Source organism: Ananas comosus, linkage group 3 (genome assembly GCF_001540865.1).
Source record: "Ananas comosus cultivar F153 linkage group 3, ASM154086v1, whole genome shotgun sequence".
In the NCBI taxonomy this organism is placed as follows: domain Eukaryota; kingdom Viridiplantae; phylum Streptophyta; class Magnoliopsida; order Poales; family Bromeliaceae; genus Ananas; species Ananas comosus.
Window position 1 is genome coordinate 4,159,194 of NC_033623.1, and position 18,947 is coordinate 4,178,140.

Sequence of the window (18,947 nt, forward strand, 5' to 3'; positions counted from 1 at the left end):
AGATGAGGAAGAAGACGAAAATGGCGAGGGGCAAAATGGTCATTTTACACACCGTAACCCCCCTGTGAACATTTTTCATTTTACAAGGGGGCAAAATGTAGGTTTTTAAATGTCAGAGGGGAAAAGTGAAAAAGCGGGTTATTACAGGAGAATTTTTTGTAATTTAGCCAAATATTAATATAACAACTAAATATTAGTAGATGATATTGTGATGAACTAAAAGTATTCACTTAGACAGAAAATATGAAATTATACAAAACTATTTAATAAAATAAATTATCGTTAGAGAAAAAAGGAATTTAAAATTTGTCTCGTTGCATTATTTATTTTGCGTAAGAAAAATTATCAAAAAATAGATATGTCGATAGGTCCAAATTTAAAATACGTGCATAGATAATATAGATTTCGATATATAAAATTATTTAAATTTTGTTTTAATTTAATTTATTTTTCAACTTTTAATTTGTAAAATCAAAAGTAACTTAATTGTGCATAGAATTGAAAGCTTACTATTACCCACCGCTGATCGCTTCAACAAATTTACCTATGCACTGACCGTCCCTAGAGCAAGTTGCAAAGGGCTTGATGGTTGGTACCCGAGGTCCCAAGTTCGAATCGTAGTTGATTCACATTTCTAGCTAAGTTTACAACAATTGTTTGCCGTTTTTTTTTTCTTTTTTTTCTATTATGCTCTTTTTTTTATACTTTATTTTAATTAATTTCAAATAATAAATTAAATGAATGCTCAAATTTAATAAATAAATATATTAATATAAATATTATTTTTATGATAATATATTTATACTTAAATTTTATTATATAATATAAATTAATTATTTTATTTTTAAAAATATATTTAGACGTTGTTCTAAACTTTTTATACAAACGCTATTAAAAATATCCTTTAAAATATCCTCGAATGCATTCAAACATAAATTTACAATTGTTCTATCTTTATCAGAATATCTCTTATTTTCAAAAATAACAAAAATTATTCTCCAAAATTTAGTTCTCCAACCAAACGCATTACATTTCTTTGGGACCTCCGACGGTGTTAGCTCAGGAAGACAAAAAGTAACCCGTGATTGGAAGTTCAATTTGTCCCCTTCCGGTCTCTCACCCTGTGTATCTACTAAACGACAAAACAAATAAAGTTCTCACTTCCTAATCCGAAGGATGCACACAACAAAAATAAAAACGAAGTGGATGACATACTATCTTTCTCTAAAAAAAATAAATAAAAATAAAAACATCACTAATTAAAAAATAAACAAAATACAAAAGAAAGTTTCTCAATTACGTTGCCGACGTAGCTCCTCGGCCGAAACAAACGTGCCATGAAACCCGTACGGCACCCTGGACGGCAACCTCACCACCGCCGCCAATTTCATGGTGGGCGCGTCCACCACGACCAGCTCCGACCGACCGGCCCTCTCGTCGTGCACGAAGCCGACGACGTACCCTTCGTCCTCCTCCCCGCAGCCACCCATTATCGACTGGGGGGCTGGCACGAACGTCGGCTCCCCCCCGAACCTCCCCTCCCCGTACTCGAACAGCCGCACCTCCCCGCTCGCCAGGTCCACCTTCGCTATACCGCTGCACTTGGGCCACGGCTCGGCGATCGCCATGTACGCGTACCTGGTTCTCCGCCCGAGCAGCGACCGGTTCACCTGTCCCGCCTCCAGGTTCATCCCGGGTACAATTTCCCTCCGTGTAGATTCTCCGGTGCGCAAGTTAAGCCGGATCTCGGATAGAACGCTCGTCATCTTTTCATGGCTGTCCGAAAATATGGCATCCGGCGGCGACATGCACGATCCGGTGATTACCACCGTCTGTCCGTCATCCTCCTCCCACGCGTTCCACAAGTGGAAGCAGAAGCAGTCCGGCACGTCGACCCACCGGATCCTCGACTCGTCTTTATCGTACCTCGGCATCACGCCGAACCTCGGCTTCTTTCCGCGGTCGCACGCGACGGGGGAGCCGCCGCGCAGCATCCGCGGGAGGTCGAACACGACCTGCTGGTCGGGGATCACCACGTAGCTCTTGGTGATTGCAAAGTCGTGCATCATCGTCGGCGCCTCCAGGGAAATAGCCACGTCCGTGGACTTCACTCCGTTGACCGGGTCAACGCGGAAGTATTTCAAGTATGGCTTCCGGATTACGTCGTAGCTCAGCGCGAACAGCTCGCCGGTCGCCGGGTCGATCTTCGGGTGGGCAATCATCGGGGAATTCAGCTGGCGATTAAAGTCGAAGCGGCCGATGGTTTCGAGATCGCCGTCAGAGGCGACGCGAACATGGTAGGGCAGGTCGTCCTCGGACATGGCGAGGAGACGGCCGGCGAAGAAGGCGAGGCCGGCGTTGGCCGTGCCAAGGCCGCCGGACAGGTCGACGACGCCAACGGCTGCGCGAAGGTGGAGCAGTGCCAGGCGGGCGAGGCCAGTGGGGCTGCCGTGGAGCTCGCCGATGGCCTTCGGAAATACGGCCTGACCGAGCAGCGCCTCCTGTGAAAGTCGGCTCGTCCGCGTGAACCGGCAGCTGTACGAGGCTTCTTTCTTGCTCGACAACGTGACGGCGTGGATCATGCCGTCGCCATCAAACAAATGGTGCCCGCCGGATGGCGGGACCATCGGGTTGGCACCATTGCGAAGGTACACGCCGCCGTGTAGTGCTGCCGGGATCCTTCCGGAAACTTCTAGACAGTTTGTAGCCGGGCATTCGGACACAGGAGCGAAGTTTCCGGACAACTGTACAGAAGGGTCGGCATAACGAGGTAACGGGCGCTTCTTTTCCAAGACGGCGATAAAACTATTCTCGACGGAGTCCAATGCAGAAGCTAGAAGCTTCTGGAGAGGGTTTAGAGCGATCTCTGGGTTGTGAGGGAAAGTAACAATAGTAGGAGGAGTAGGTGATGGTGGTGGCTTGGATTTTTTCAAGAGTGGAGGTGGTGGTGGTGGTGGTTGTGGGTTAGTTATTATCTTCCTAGTTAGCTCCGTTGGTGAAGTGAGAACCATGCATGTACAAGAAGAAGGAAGCTTGCGAGTAGTAGTAGTAATACTCCTACTCTGAGCAGGAGAGGAGGAGATGGTATTAATATCGAAGCGAAGATTAGAAGAGTGAGCCATGGATGGATGGATGGTTGGTTGGCTTATTACTAGCTAGCTAGCATTTTGTGGTGAGGTGTATAAGGTGGTGGATTAATTTATATAGGAGGAGGAAGGGGAAGAGTAGATGGAAGGATGCAGCTAGGGAAGGAGGGTGACGTGAACGTACAGGTGGCGGTTGCGATAAGTTGTACAGTGGTGGGCGGGGGCCATGTGGGCTCCGATGAGGACAGGGAAGGGGATTGGAGGTCGAGGGGAGAGGCCACGGGACGGGGATGGGAGGCGCGCGTGCGCGTCGACGGATTGCGAGCCCACTTGTTTGGGCGCGGCTGGGCCGATGCATATGTACATCTTGCCCGCGCCACGTCGCATCCTTGAACAAAAATTTATTGCATGGACCGTGTTATATAAGACCGGATCTCTTAACACTCAAATGTCAATTAATTTAATGGTCTTAAAATGTCTAATGTATACACAAAAAGTTTTTGAAATATTGTACTTGGACATTAAAAAATTGGGTACGTATATACCTAGCACTCAATTCATCCAAATATTTAGACAGCATATATAGATTTTTCGTAATAAAAAAGTAGGCATGTACTGTGCTAAAGAATATATTGTGAAAAATAATAAATTATTGGATGAAGAGAATGTGGACGTACTCAAAGGTTTCTCTCATAAAACATATTTTTATTGAATCCAGTATACAAGTTTCTTAAGGTCTCTTCTAGTATCACTATGTTTTATTTTAATTCTTTTAACATTAATTCTATATAATTTTATTGTAGCGACCAATGTTAATTTCAATACTCGTTAGGTTTTGACACTTATCGACTTTAGATTCAAGATTTTGACAATCATATCAAAGTCAGTATATGCATGATGGGCCCCGGCTCGTGCATAATTTAAGAGCCAAAACTTGAATTCAAGATCCAAAATAAGTATAAGTAAGAACTGCCTATTCCAATAATAAATATAAGTTTGGTATAAGAAATCTTGTTATAGATCAATTTTGCATTTTAATTAAATGAGTTGCTTTCCGGAAATAAGAAAAATAATTTTTTGATAGATAATATAGAATAGATGCATAGTGGATAGTTATAAATAGAAAATAATGATATTATCTATTATATTATATTTAAATTTAAAATTTTAAATCATATCTAATTAAAATTTTGAATTTGCATATATATAACTTTTAAATTTCAAAAATTTAAAATTAAATTTTAAATTTTAAATCTCAAATTTAAAATTTAAAATTCTAAATTTTAAATTTCAAATTTAAATATAAGATTAAATCTGAATTTAAAAATATAAATATCAAATTCATAAATTTAAAATTAAAATATCAATTTAAAATTTAAATTATAAATTTGAAATTAAAAATTTAAATTTTAAAATTACAAATTATAAATTTTAAAATTTAAAATTTAAATATTTAAATTTAAATTTTAAAAATTAAATAGGGATGGGAACAGCTGTTCCTATCCTTATTCCAATAAGGAGTGGGAATAACTATCCTACCCCTTAACGAATTATCCTGAAATAACCTGTTAAAGGGCGGGTCAATTGTTGTCCCAACCCCTTTTTTTTCGTTTAGGTATAAAGGAGGGGATAACTCCTTATCCCCCCTTATCCCACAACCAAACGGCCTTTATGGGTACGAATAATTTGGTACTCATATGAATATAGTTGTTGAATCTATAATTTGTATGAAAAGGATTTTTCTTTTGTCATTATGGTTGGCTAGCTAATAATGCATTGGTCAAGTGATGAATAACAATTTCTTTAAATAAATCTTGAAAATGGAAGAAAAAATTGCTTCCTTATTTTTTAATTTTATTACAAAACATATGTTGTAAAAAATTGAAACCAATCTACCATTTTTGCGTCCAATATTTATTATAAAAATTTTATTTAAAAGAAAAGGACAACAATACCAACGAAGTCTAAAAGTACATACGATGGCAAAGGTTCAAATTTCAGAACTCAATTATAGTTTTATGACATGTTTATTTCTAATACAAGGTGTAGCGTTATTTGTTAGAGAGTTATATCCTAGAGGTGTCATTAGAGAAAACACATTAAAATATTTACAATAATTAATTCTACAAGGCAATCAGGGAAGCTAAATTAGAGCTTATATTTGGATGTCTCAAATTTTTAATTTTTCTTTCTATTATAGAAAATATATCAAACTTTCTATTTTATTAAAAATAGAAGCAAAAGGGATTGTATATGTTAGTGACTCCGTCTGAAAGCACACGGTCCATGCAATAATTTCCCGATCTTTAAAGCGCTGGTAGCTCTGGATTTCGGTCAAGCGGGAGAGCGAGAGAGGGCAGTCAGGTGGCATGGCAGGCGACGGAGACGACCACGTAGGGAAGACAGGTGTCCCCAAGAGGGACTTCGTTTTTAATTCGCAGCAGGCGGAGTGGCTGCTGCTGCATGCCCGAGACCGAGAGGTTGAATCTTAACCAGCTGGTGCAGTGCGGGGTACCTGTTGCCGTTGGGAACAGGATCAGAGCTTAGAAGATATAGACCGGTGAGTAGATGATCGAGGGCCCTTACATGCATCAAATATATTGTGAAAAATGTATTGGTAGTTCCTCCACTGGACTTTTTTCGAAAATAACCCTCTGAAATTTTGTAATTGGCAAAATAATCCTCTGAAATTTTATTTGTGAAACTAACTCTCCTTTCGCCACGTCGGCACCAGGTCGGATTTTTCTCGTAAAGACGGTGAATCGTTCACCGTCTATGCGCATTCCTCATGAAGACGGTAGATGGTTCATCGCCTTCATGAGACGGTGAACTATTCACCGTCTTTAGAGCGTCTTTAGAGCGAATACAACCCCTTTGGAACTGCTGTGCCCTCGATAAGACAGTAAACAGTTCACCGTCTTACTTAAGACGGTACACACCCCTCAACTTCGGCGAGGACAACACCCCCCAACTTTGGCCAAATCCTGGAGACATAAAACACAGATAAGACGGTGAACTGTTTACCGTCTTATTTAAAGACGGTGAACTATTCACCGTCTTTATTGGCAACCCCGTAGGACTGGGCCAAGGTAAGGCGGTGAATCGTTCACCGTCTCCAATGTTGTTTTATGAAGACGGTGAACAATTCACCGTCTTACCTAGGTATACCCGAAGCCCCGACACCTCTCCCTTACTCTTCGCTATACGACAGACACAGTATAGCATCAGGAGCCTAGTTCATGATCGACCTTCTTACGATGCGGTGATGGAGGTATTGACGGGTATCGATATTGATCTTGATAGTGTACTGGAGTACATTCCTACTATACCTGTCGCCACTGATATCAGAGGTCGAGATTTTGGACATGCATCGACATCGGGTCATCACCACCGTCAGACACCGACATTTGCTGGATCTCCATCTCCTAGTGATGTTGCTGATATACCCGCCGCCCCTAAGAGATTTCCTACTAGGCCATTGGACTTGGACTTGCTTTTGCCGCCGCCAGTCTCTAGAGATCACTTTACATTCGTCTATTCTCGACGTCATGCCGCGTCTTCATCACAAGCCCGCCCAACATCTAGACCAGCCACTATCGAGGAGACTCAGGCGATACCGGAGCATCGCGAGGGCGTTATGATTGCGGATCTCGATGCGATGGTCGATATCGAGGCAATTGATGACATACCTATTGCTGATCTCGTTGTAGAAGGTGGCCGTAGACGTGGACGTGGCCGTGCACGAGGACGTGGCCGAGGACGTCGAGGGAGAGGACGATCGAGAGGCTGATTGTATATTTTTGATTTAGATAACTTAGACTTTGTATAATATTATATAATACTTAATTTAGTGCATATTTGTATATTTCTCGGGGTTTTTTTTGATATTTTTATCTTGTTGATTGTATCTTGTTATTCCACTCGTGATCTTGTGTTTCTTGTTGAAAAATTTGTTATCGTGAAAAAACTTGCGTCAAACTTGTTGAAATTTTCTTTAAAATCAAGCTTAAAACAGCATTTGCTGCTGTTTGCACTAAAGACGGTGAATGGTTCACCGTCTTTAGTGCAAATACACAAGATCAGGGAGTATATAATTGCTATAGTCTTTCTAAGTCCTGGTATTAGTTTACGCCTAGATAAGGCGGTAGACGATTCACCGGCTTTGTTAAGGCGGTGAACGAGTCACCGTCTTATCTGTGTTTTAGCCCCTCTCTCGAGGACTTGGCGAAATTAGGCTGGGTGGAGTTTTACACTGAAGACGGTATCTCTCGAGGACTTGGCGAAATTAGGCTGGGTGGAGTTCTACACTGAAGACGGTAAACTTGCTAAGATAAGGCGGTAAACTAGCTGTCGGGGGGATTTGCTGAGAAGGCGGTGAATGGTTTACGCCTAGATAAGACGGTAAACAACTTACCGTCTTTCTTAAAGAGGTAAACGAGTCACCGTCTTCTCCGTGGCGAATTGCTGAGAAGGCGGTGATACGCGGGGAATTGCTGAGAAGGCGGTGGAGGTTCCACGCCTAGAGAAGACGGTGAACTACTTACCGTCTTCAAGATTAAGTAAAGACGGTGAACAAGTCACCGTCTTATTTGGGCGGGGGCAACACTGAGAAGGCGGCGAATGGTGTACGCCTAGATAAGGCGGTAAACGATTCACCGTCTTTGTTAAGACGGTAAACGAGTCACCGTCTTCTCGTCGAATTGCTGCGAAGGCGCTGATACGCGGGGAATTGTTGAGACGGCGGTGAAGGGTCCACGCCTAGAGAAGACGGTGAACCATTTGCCGTCTTCAAGTGTAGTAAAGACGGTGAACGAATCACCGTCTTTATGAGAAATGCTGAGGTGGCGGCTGAGGTGGCGAGAGGAGGGTTAGTTTTACAAATAAAATTTTCAGAGGGTTATTTTGCCAATTACAAAATTTCAGAGGGTTATTTTCGAAAAAAGTCCCCTCCACTACCCCTTATTCCAAGTTCGATCTTTTATATACATTTTATATAAACAGTTTAGTTTCTAATTTTCTACAGTTTATTTTCTAAATATTTAGTTTTTTTTCTATGCGCAAAACTAATAGTACACCCAAAAAGAGTATAAATTATATACTCCCTTATCGAAGGGCCCGTATTGGACTTTTGTCATGTCAAATTTTTTTTAACACTAAAAATTAATTTTTTTCAAAAAAATTTAGCATAGAGAGGTGTAAATCATATACCCTCATTTTTTAGATGTATCAATAGAATTTTCTATTTTCTACACACTAAATAACGCTTTTGATCTTTAAACTATATATAAGGCGCGTTACATTTTGATTATCAATCTTTAATTTATTAAAAAAAATTTCTCATACTTTCCAAATTATTATAATTAATTAAATTTCTAACTCAATATACTTGACTAAATACTCATATGTTGTTTATGTGAAAATAATTTAGAAGTATTATGATAATGGGGCAAAAGATGGGACAGAGGGAATGAGAAACTTGACTAACGAGAGGCACCAAGCTTTGTTGCTTCTTATTAACTTGATGCATAAGCCAGTAAGTGACATCATATAAATAACACGAGCATACACTTGGATATATAGTTGCATAGATCGAATACTGACCAAGTTTGTACACATAATGGACGAACCACGGGTTCCGTCCTCAAAGATCAGGTAATGATGAAAGGTGAAAATTTGATGCATAAGTTCATAGTTTCGTGTAGAGGCATAATAGTGTCATCTAGCAGTTCATTTACTATATTATTTTCATAGTCACATTTGCTTTCCGTTTTCTTTCTATTATACTTCTTTTGGACCTAGTGCAGGCGGAATACCACTCTTGGTGGCCGTATCCACTGAAAATTATTTATAGTTCTCACCTCCATGATTAATGTGGTTTTAGATGCAGGTCCAAGTTGTTGACGGAGAGTTACATGAGCGCGACCGATGTAAATACGTTGTGCCGTAACTAGTGGCTGCTGCTATCATGGCTAGTATACCCTTGTAAAGTAAGCAAGAAAGTTATATTTTTGGGAAACATAATGTAATATTTATGAACTCATTTTAGAGCAAATTTAAATAATGTATAAAATTTCATTGTGACAAAGGAAACAAAAGTATGGTATACATATGCATACTGAAAGAAAAGAAATATTCTATATCTTATTTGGTTGGAGAATATGTAAAAAATTGAATGGCTCAAACTTGTAAGTAGATAGCTTTACTTAGTTATTCTTGTGATGCCTATCTTATGCAAATGTCATGCTTCAGGCCCACAGCAGAAGCTTTTGAGTACGTGCACAGATCTGCCGAACAGATAAGGTTTTTTTCCATCCGCACGAAGCGTCAAACAAAAATAGTAACAAAGTAATTATAAAGTCCACAGCTAACACAACCAAGTATCAGAGTGATATATATATAAAATTGAACTAAAGTACTATCACTTTACATACAATCATAAACCACAAACTCCTCAAGAATATAATTATACAAGTAAAAGATTTTGACCTCGCCAGTTCTAATGTACAATATCTGTAAGGTACCGAACTTCTGTTGTAAGGTACCGAATTTCTAAAATTATGAAGTTACGGTGATGTAGTATACTGGATTTTCAATCATCTATTTAGCATCTAGGAGCTTCACTAAATCCATTTCTAGGGCATACGAATCATTCCTTAGCAATTCACCATTGGAGGTTCATGAAGCTTACCTCAAACCCACCGAACCGTCTCGAAACCCTTCGTTTCGCCGAACGGAGTTGTCCACAAGTCTCTTTGATTACATTTACATTTTCATCATCACCAAAATGAATACATATTTCACTCACATGCATCCAGGTACAATGTACTCTCTAAAATACAACCACATCACCTATGTACACGAGGGTACTCTAGTACAAAAGGAAAGCCACAAGTAGCTAGCTAGGGCACTAAACCCTTACCGCGATCCTTCTCCGGAACGCTCGCACTCGGCCCTGCAACAAGATGGGGTGAGAACTATATAAATATAGTTCCCAGTGGGTTCGGCCGCCGACTCCGCTGATCTTCTCACTAGGTCTAAGCTGGCACAGATAGATAGATAGATATATATATAGAAATGAAACTGCGTCTATACTATACTATGCCATCAAATGCAAGTAATGCATGGAATATCATCTAGCAACAAGCCTACTATCATGTTAGTATGCTTCAACAATGTAATAAATACGAATACAACATAGTTATGCAATCCACTATCATATACTATGTTTAACCATCGGATGAATAGAAATCCACTTATGCTATTCATGTCATTACCCCATCCACTAGGCTACCCCGCCTAAGATCTCAAATCTCATAGGTACTCACACTACAAGTCTAGTAGGTGAAGAGGTGAAGAGCTACCCCGCCTTTCGCCCCGACTGATATCTCAAATCTCACGGGTGAGGAGCCACGCTGCTCTTATTTCGCCCGTCTCACATCTCAAAGCCATAGGTGAAAAGCTACCCCGCTCTAATCTCATAGGTAATAAGCTACCCCACTCAATTCTCAAAAGTAATGAGCTACCCCGCTCAATCCTCATAGGGGAAGGGCTACCCCGCCCTTCGCCCCAACTCACTTCCCAGTCCAATGGGTAAGGAGCTACCCCGCTCGTATCCCACCCGGTGAGCTACCCCGCTCGTGAGCTACCCAGCTCGTGTGACAACTCCGGAGTGCACTACTTGTGTGGAGCGACCACCACAAGCTCAAAACAGACTTGTGAGTATGATCCAATCCTCGCCAACTGAGGATACCCTGTCAACTAGGTTAACAAACACTCGAAAATCCACCTATTCCTAGGTCCATGTCAAGTGTCTCAACCACACTAATCAACTCACACTAGGAAATTGAACTATCCCTATGTTTGATGCCATAGTGTCTCAATTACACTAATTCTCATGCAATATGCCACGATTAGGGAAACTCACCTATTCCCTATGCTCAATGCCATAAGTGTTTCTATTACACTAAGTTCCAATGCCACTCGTCATGTTAATAATATTGTTTACATGCCACTCATCCATGTTATAGTGTTTTCTATACACTAGTTCGCATGTCACTAGTTTTCATCATCAAGTCCGAGTTCACCGTTCTCTTATCACTATAGGATCTCATGTCACAAACCCTAATCCTCATGCATTCTAGATTTAAGTGTCAAGTCCATAATGCTACACAATTAGACATGCATGTAAGGAAATAGAAATGCAACTATACATACATCCTATAATGCATAAGAATAATATATATGATCAACTATTCTAACTCGAACATAGAAAGAAGCTAAGTTGCTTCGGGATGGACACCCCCCACCTTTTAATGCTACCAAGAGGCTAGGGTTCCGATTTCGTGATTTTTGTAAGCTTTCGCCGTGAGCTGCGGCAATTTGTACCAAAACAGGCATTTTCTCCGATATCTTCGCGTAGCTTCATCGTATCGCTGAACCGACTTCGCCAACGCGTCAGAATACCTATCAATTTGGTTTGTATAGGTTCAATTTAGATCAAAATCCCTCACAAGCAAAACCCCTCTTTTAATGCCCTAAGATGTAACTATGCAAGAATTCATCATTTGATCTTTAAATTCGAGCATCAATCAACTACTTGTGGCTTTCCTTTTGTACTAGAGTACCCTCGTGTACATAGGTGACGTGGTTGTATTTTGGAGAGTATATTGTACCTGGATGCATGTGAGTGAAATATGTATTCATTTTGGTGATGATGAAAATGTAAATGTAATCAAAGATGTAAAAGTGGAATGTGATGTAATAGCTAGATGTATCTCTCTTTATGCACTTGTATGTATACTTGTGTTACTTGCTCTTGTTGTATTGCACTCTTTGTGCTTCTCTCCTTGTTGGATCGTGTATGTATTGAATTATCCCTGGGCAAATTCTTTGTACATGATCCTGTGTTGAGCCTTGGGCGGATAGGGGAGGTGCTGTCCGTTCGGCGTCCGTCCGGCGCGCCCGAACCGGACCAAATTGGTAGCGGTCTCGGGGCGGGGCGTGACAGGTATGGTATCAGAGCAAGTTAAGAGCAAGTAAAGAGAGAGAGTCTAGGATTGACCTAGAGGACCTTAGGTTGGGAAACCGTAAGGTTATAGGTGCGTGAGTGGAACGTGGACCTATACGGTGGCGGGAGTTGATCGATTGGGTCGAAGTGATTGTATGTCTCTAGTCGTGGCTAGAGATGGATTCAAGTGATATGAGTTCTTGGCTCGAAGTGGTAGTGTTGGGCGGCCGACAACACGACACCGAGAGTCTAGAATGAGTACACTTGCGTGCTTCCGCCTAGTTTGCGACATTGAGTCGCGTAGTTGTGATCGCGAGCGAGTTGGTGGGTTAAGTTAATTAACCCGGTTGTTGCGTTGCAGGAACTAATGTCCCCAAGACGCTACACGCGCAGATCTGTTCCGGTACCGTCTTCGGAGGCGCCAGAGCAGGCTGGACCTCCCGAGGCGCCAGAGTCAGTTGGGCCTAGCGAGGTGCAGGAGTTACAGGCGCAAGTGACCGCATTGACCAACGTGGTGCAGTGCCAGAAGACCCGATTCGAGCGGCTCCAGGAGCTCTTGGAGCAGCAAATGGCAGCGGTGGCTGCGATGGCGACTGGAGGTCGTGACCCGCCCGCACCTCCGGTGCACGCGCCTGATGTGGCTGAGAGTGAGGGTATAGCGGCGGTTCCGGTGGCGGCACGTCCCTCGCCGGCAATTGTTCCTCCGGCAGCGTCAGGATCGGCGACACCTGATGCAACGGCCGAGGAGATGGAGCGAGAGCGTTCGTTGACGGATCTTATCAGATTCAAGAAGTTCAACCCACCAATCTTTGAAGAGGAGAAAGTGGAGCCGTCGATGGTGGAGTCATGGATTGACTCAATGGAGATACTTTTTGAGGATCTCTATACCTCGGAGAAAGACAAGGTGTATCTCGCCACCTATTGCCTTGGAAAAGTGGCGAAGGTGTGGTGGAAACGGGTGAAGCGAGATCGGCCTTCTGACCTTCCACATATGTTATGGGAGGAGTTTAAGAGGGCGATGTTCGCCAACTATTTTTTCGACACGATGAAGCGAAAACTGCAGGAGAAGTTTCGCAAGTTGAGGCAGGGGGATCGCTCGGTAGCGGACTACGAGCAAGAGTTCTCCCACATCATAGATTGTGTCCCGGAGGTTGTTCGAGATGATCGGGACCGAGCCAACTGGTGCTTGCGAGGACTTCGGCCGGGGATTTATAAGGCCGTGCAAATATTCAAGCTCACTACCTTTGTTGAGGTTTTTGATCGAGCATTGTGGGCGGAGCATGGCGATGCCCACGTGCGAGAAGAACGAGAGGCGTCCGAGAAGGATAAGGCGAAGAAACCGCCTGGCGGTAGCTCGGGGGGACAGTCGAGTTCCAAGAAGCGCCCGAAGTACCCGAGGAGGCAGTTTGAGAGCCAGGGACCTATGCGATGTGTGATTTGCGGTCAGGAGCATCGCACAGGAAACTGTGAGTATAGGGCGGGACGATGCTTCAGGTGTGGTCAGGCGGGGCATATTAGCCGTCAGTGTCCAGAAGGATCGTCGCCTGCACCGTCTATTGCATCCGCCCCAGTGACTCTGGGGCAGTCGGGTGGAGTTCTGCCTGCTGCAGTATCAGCGGGACGTGCGATGGCACCGCAACGGCTTGAGGCGACCCGGTCGGCTCCGAGTGGTCAAGTGTTTGCCGCTCAAGCAGAGCGACCTGCTGGGGTCGAGGAGTGTGACACCATAGGTATGATTTAATTAAAGTAATCATACGCTTCTGCATGATGTACACTTAAGGAATTGCATGCATTTACTTGTGGTTGTTCGCTACTATTATTCATTGGATAGTAGGGACCAAGTGGACGGGTTGGTGTAGATACCCGGGCATGCTTATGTGGTGATGGTGTAGCGCCTGTTGGAGCAGGTAGAGAGCTAGATAGCACTAGCAAAATACTGGTGATGATTGTTGGACGAGAAGTGAGGCTCGTGGTAGGGCGATCGGTTAGTGTCCGAGCACGAGCACGTGGGCCTAATAGTACCTCGAAGTGAGATGGGTGAGTCGTGCTCGTGTGGCCGGTGCGCTTAGGCAGGGTTGCCTAATGTCGAAATTAGTGTACGGCACGTAGAGCGCTCGAGTATAGGTACTCGTGAAGTACGGTGTTGACTCAACCGGAAAAGTGTGTAGGCAGTAGCACTGTAGCATTACTAAGTGTGAAGCGCGCCTGGGATCACTCGTGGGGCTGATGGCTCGCATTAGGTGTTTAGGAGCCAATAGTGATATGTGTTGCTCGGGTGAGCATGTCGTGGGAGACGACGGTTGCGGGTATAGCTTGAGGATGATCCGTGCTTGGACCATTCGTGGACTGTGGAACCTGGGTGCCTATGAACAGGCGCAGTCAGCTGTGGGTGGCAGCGGCCCGGGGTAGGGCAGAGATTTGGTCAGGACGGTAGTCCGAGCTTAGACCCGAGAGCGTGGAATGCCACGTGTTAGATCGTGTGATCATGGATGCACTAAGAGTGCAATGGTGACCCAACCCGAGGATTTAGAGTGGTTTGGGGTCTTGATTGCTCCTGGTTGGAGTGTGTGCGAATTTCCAAGTGAGAATTTCACCTTGTTATGATTGGGTCTGCGTTTGCGAGCGAGAGACGCTACATGTTGAGACGGGTTTAGGCGGTAGACCTACGTAGCATTGGTGAACTGTGGTTCGTCTATGAGATTGAGATAAACGGTAGGCGAGTAGCCTTGTCGACGAGTTTAGGTTTGGATTCACGAACGGGAGTTCGTGTGAGGTTATTACAAAAGTGGTTCTTCCCACGGTGGTAATGCACTTTCGGAGTTACACTTAGCAAATGTGAGTGAATTTGGTCTCACATCCTCCGTAGTGGGCCTTGGATGATTTCAATGAGTGAAAGGCTACTCCAAGAAGGAAAAGTGCATTGGAATCCCCGATTGCTCGATAAATCGAGTTGGTATATGGATTGGGGTTGAAATTTGGTTAGTTTCGAGGACGAAACTCTTTTTAAGGAGGGGAGGATGTAAGGTACCGAACTTCTGTTGTAAGGTACCGAACTTCTAAAATTATGAAGTTACGGTGGATGTAGTATGCTGGATTTTTAATATAAAAAAAATAGTGTGAGATACTATTTTTATTGGTCTTAAGGGTGTGAAGTATAAGTTGGAAATGACTTGTGCTAAAATCGGAGCGAAAACAGAAGATTTAGAATTTTCTGTGAGAGACGGGGCAGATAAATTAGCAGAAAATGCACAGTATCAGAAAATTATAAAAACTGGAGGATATGTCACAATTATTTTTGTGAGGCTAGAATTAAAGTTTCACCTAATTCTGACACCCAGAATGTAGAAAATAAAATCGAACTGCTATCTGCTAGAGATTACAATTCAGTAGAGCTTTCGGTGACCAAACGGGGTTGAAATTGAAAGATTAAAAATTCTTTCGTTAAGTTAAGTAAAACCGAGCATGACTGCTAAATTTGAGCTCAAACGAACATTTAGAAGAGCAGGCGAAAAATATCCATACCTGAGCTACAAACTGAAGTGAATAGATATGAACCCTTTGCCTTTTTGTCCCAAACTGAGAGAGAGAGAGAGAGTAAGTTTCCTTCTTTCTCTCTTTGCTCTATGTTCTCTCTTTCTCTCTACCAAAGAGAGGATTAGAGGAGAAAAATTGGAGTTGCTTGGTGGTGAAGGAAGCTTGGAGGAGATTAGAGTAGCTTGGAGTTGAAGCCATCTTCATCTTCTCCTTCCTTGGTCTAAGTGGAAGCTTGTGTTTGAGGTAAGCTTCACGAACCTCTAATGGTGAATTGCTAAGAAATGATTCGTATGCCCTAGAAATGGATTTAGTGAAGCTCCTAGATGTTAAATAGATGATTGATGCTCGAATTTAAAGATCAAATGAAGAATTCTTGTATAGTTACATCTTAGGGCATTAAAAGAGGAGTTTTGATCTAAATTGAATCTATACAAACCAAATTGATAGGTATTCTGACGCGTTGGCGAAGTCGGTTCGGCGATACGACGAGGCTACGCGTAGATATCGGAGAAAAGGCCTGTTTCGGTACAAATTGCCACAGCTCGCGGCGAAAGCTTCCAAAAATCACGAAATCGGAACCCTAGCCTCTTGGTAGCATTAAAAGGTGGGGGTGGTCCATCCCGAAGCAACTGAGCTTCTTTCTATGTCCGAGTTAAAATGGTTGATCATATATATTATTCTTATGCATTAAATGATGTATGTATAGTTGCATTTCTATTTTCTTGCATGCATGTCTAGTTGTGTAACATTATGGACTTGACACTTAAATCTAGAATGCATAAGGATTAGGGTTTGTGACATGAGATGTCACGCCCCGGGGCCGATTTAAAAGCCATTACCATTTTTAAAACTCAGAGTCGCGGAAGATGTACCAAATTTTTTTTTTTTTTTCAACCTGGCCCACGTGACGTACAGACACGCCACAAATACAAAGTTCCTCTGTCCACTCGGGCAGAGTCTCCTTTGTATTTGCACGGCGTACCAACGGATACAACAGGATCACAACCACAACCTATATTTACCAATGAACAACCAATTCATGATATGCATTTTCATCCAGCTAACAATCGTTAGAAATGATGTATGCCTCTAAGCACTCCTTAGGCGCTGGATGATGCGATGCACAGTACAACAATCATCCTATTTAAAAGTGCTCCCCACACGGAAGCTTTCGGCCAGCGCGAAGTGGGCTGGAGCCCACGGACCCGAGCCAGGCGTTTGTTTTGGGGCGTCTCTTTCCCGGCGAGCAGCGCGTTGGCTTGTGGGTCGCCGCGCTGGGAGTCCCATATCCGACCTTCAGGGGGGCACTGCCAGCGCTCCAGGTTAGAGTGGGTGCTTGGGACAATTTTTCCCCCCCTCCCACGCAGCCCCACACCACACTCACAGGAACGCCGAATAAAACCAGCGCCGTCCCGCTTAAGGAAGGAACCAGAGGGGGCCCTAGGCAAAGCGTATGTAAACGGGAGGACTTCTCCCCGGCCGGTCCGTCGTGGCGAGACAACACCGCGAGGACCGCGAGGCTTTGCTCATCTCGTGAAGGCTCCGGTTTTTATCGAGGAATGAGAAAAATGAGGACAGCGGCCGAAAAGACGCGTCTTCGTTTGTCTCGTCGCCAACCGAGGTGACTACAGTGGTTCCTCTCACTCTCCCCCACCGCACCCCACAACGCGACGCCTACGCCCGCGCTGAAGCCGCGCGGGGAGTAGGCCGGGCGGAGCAAGGGTTGCGTCGCGGGCCAAGCCCTGCAGAAGTAGGACTTATGTTTGCGGGTGTGGTGTGTGTTCTGACTTTTTGACCTCCCCGAGGGATCTACTGGAAGGAGGACACGAGATCTGGCAAAGTTTTCTGATCATCGTGCTCGACCGTTGGTTCTCGTACGGAAAGGGCCCCGTTTTCACGGCGTGTTTTTGGCGGATGTCGCTGCGCGTTCTGCACGATTAAGCCAGCTTAGTTGCTACTGTTTCGGTGTTGTTGACTGTTCGTTTGTAGTGTTCTCCCGCGACGAGGATCCAGGCTGTTCCGCCAGCCTCTGAGAGGTAGGGGGTGCACCGGACTCGCGTGTCACGTGCTACGATTCACAATGCTCTGACCGTTTCCTTTGGAATCAGAAAGTTCCGTTAGTTTCTGTTCGTCTACGTGATCTTCCTGGACTGCGCACTATTCCTGAGACTTTGGTTGCTCCGCAGCTTCTCACAGCGAGGCCACCCCTGGTGCTCCGGATCATGAGTCGAGCGGGATCCGGTACGTTTGGACCTGTCAGTACGTCTCTCTGCAAGGAACTTCCGCAGAAAGTCCTCCCGTTTTGCGTGAACAGAGCCGCTTGATCGCTCAGATTAATATATAATGAGATTTTTAGTGGTAATAGATGGGTCTTTTATGTCATTTGGTGGCTTTGCGTGGCTAGAGGGCAGTGTGTGGGGGTTCGTAATTGACTCGCTGAAACCACTGATTGTCCATGGTCCGTTAGCTTTCGCGGAAATCGTAGCATCGATTTTTCGGTGCGTTTTTTTCGGCGAAATTCGCGAACAGAACGCATGGTTGTTCGTGTTCGATTCTTATTCCGACTGGTGTTTGTTTGCTCTGTGTTTTGTCGCTGAGCCTATGTTCGCTCGTCACCGAATCATTATTTTCGTAGGGTTGATGATGAATAGGTCGAGCGACGGATAGGTTCGCGGTGTGAAAAGCCACTTTCCAGGAATCCGGTTCGTACGATTATCCGGCGATGGAATCGTATTTGTTGTGTACCGCTCGTGTCGCTGCCAGGGACAAAGCGTCCAAAATTGGAATGTTTTGGGGCAGCGGTGATGCGTGGGTAGAGTCGGTGAGTTCGGGACACTTAGTGGGTCGCGACGTGCTCGAACGGCGGAGGTTTCGCGAACTGTCCGGTGAGGCAGTTAGCGAAGGTAATCGGTTTCTGGGAAGCGATTAGCGGGGTATCCTGTGTGGGGGTTTGTGAGTCCTCAGTGCTTTGGTTTAGTCGGTTTTGGATTCTGACTTGGTGGGATTCTTCTTAGGGTCGCGGTAGACTTGTGCGACCAGCGTCGACGCTGACAAATGACCAGGTGGGTGCTGTCGGAGCTGGTAGTTCCGGTAGATCGTTTCACCCTTCCTCTATGTCTTTCCTATTCAGGTATCGGAGTCTCATCACTGTCAAGTTGATTATTTTATGCGCTTGTTTATCGTATTACGGTTATTGCATTTGTATAAGTTGGGATAAGACAATGTTAGGAGGGCAGGCATACACGTCTAGTAATTGGCATTCTCTGTGGACTTGGGTCTAGTGCATACGCATTCGACTCTTCTTGTTCATGTGTTTCGAT

The 18,947-nt window shown here is 44.1% G+C and overlaps 1 protein-coding gene across 1 annotated transcript; it reads right to left on the bottom strand.

Annotated features, from left to right (window-relative positions):
- LOC109707485 (9-cis-epoxycarotenoid dioxygenase NCED6, chloroplastic-like) lies at positions 1,293-3,122 on the bottom strand. The gene has a single exon (XM_020228772.1). The coding sequence runs from the start codon at positions 3,120-3,122 to the stop codon at positions 1,293-1,295; it is 1,830 nt and encodes a 609-aa protein (XP_020084361.1).

Excerpts from the sequence above, each read along its gene's own strand:
- LOC109707485 (XM_020228772.1), bottom strand. The coding sequence starts at position 3,122 with ATGGCTCACTCTTCTAATCTTCGCTTCGATATTAATACCATCTCCTCC.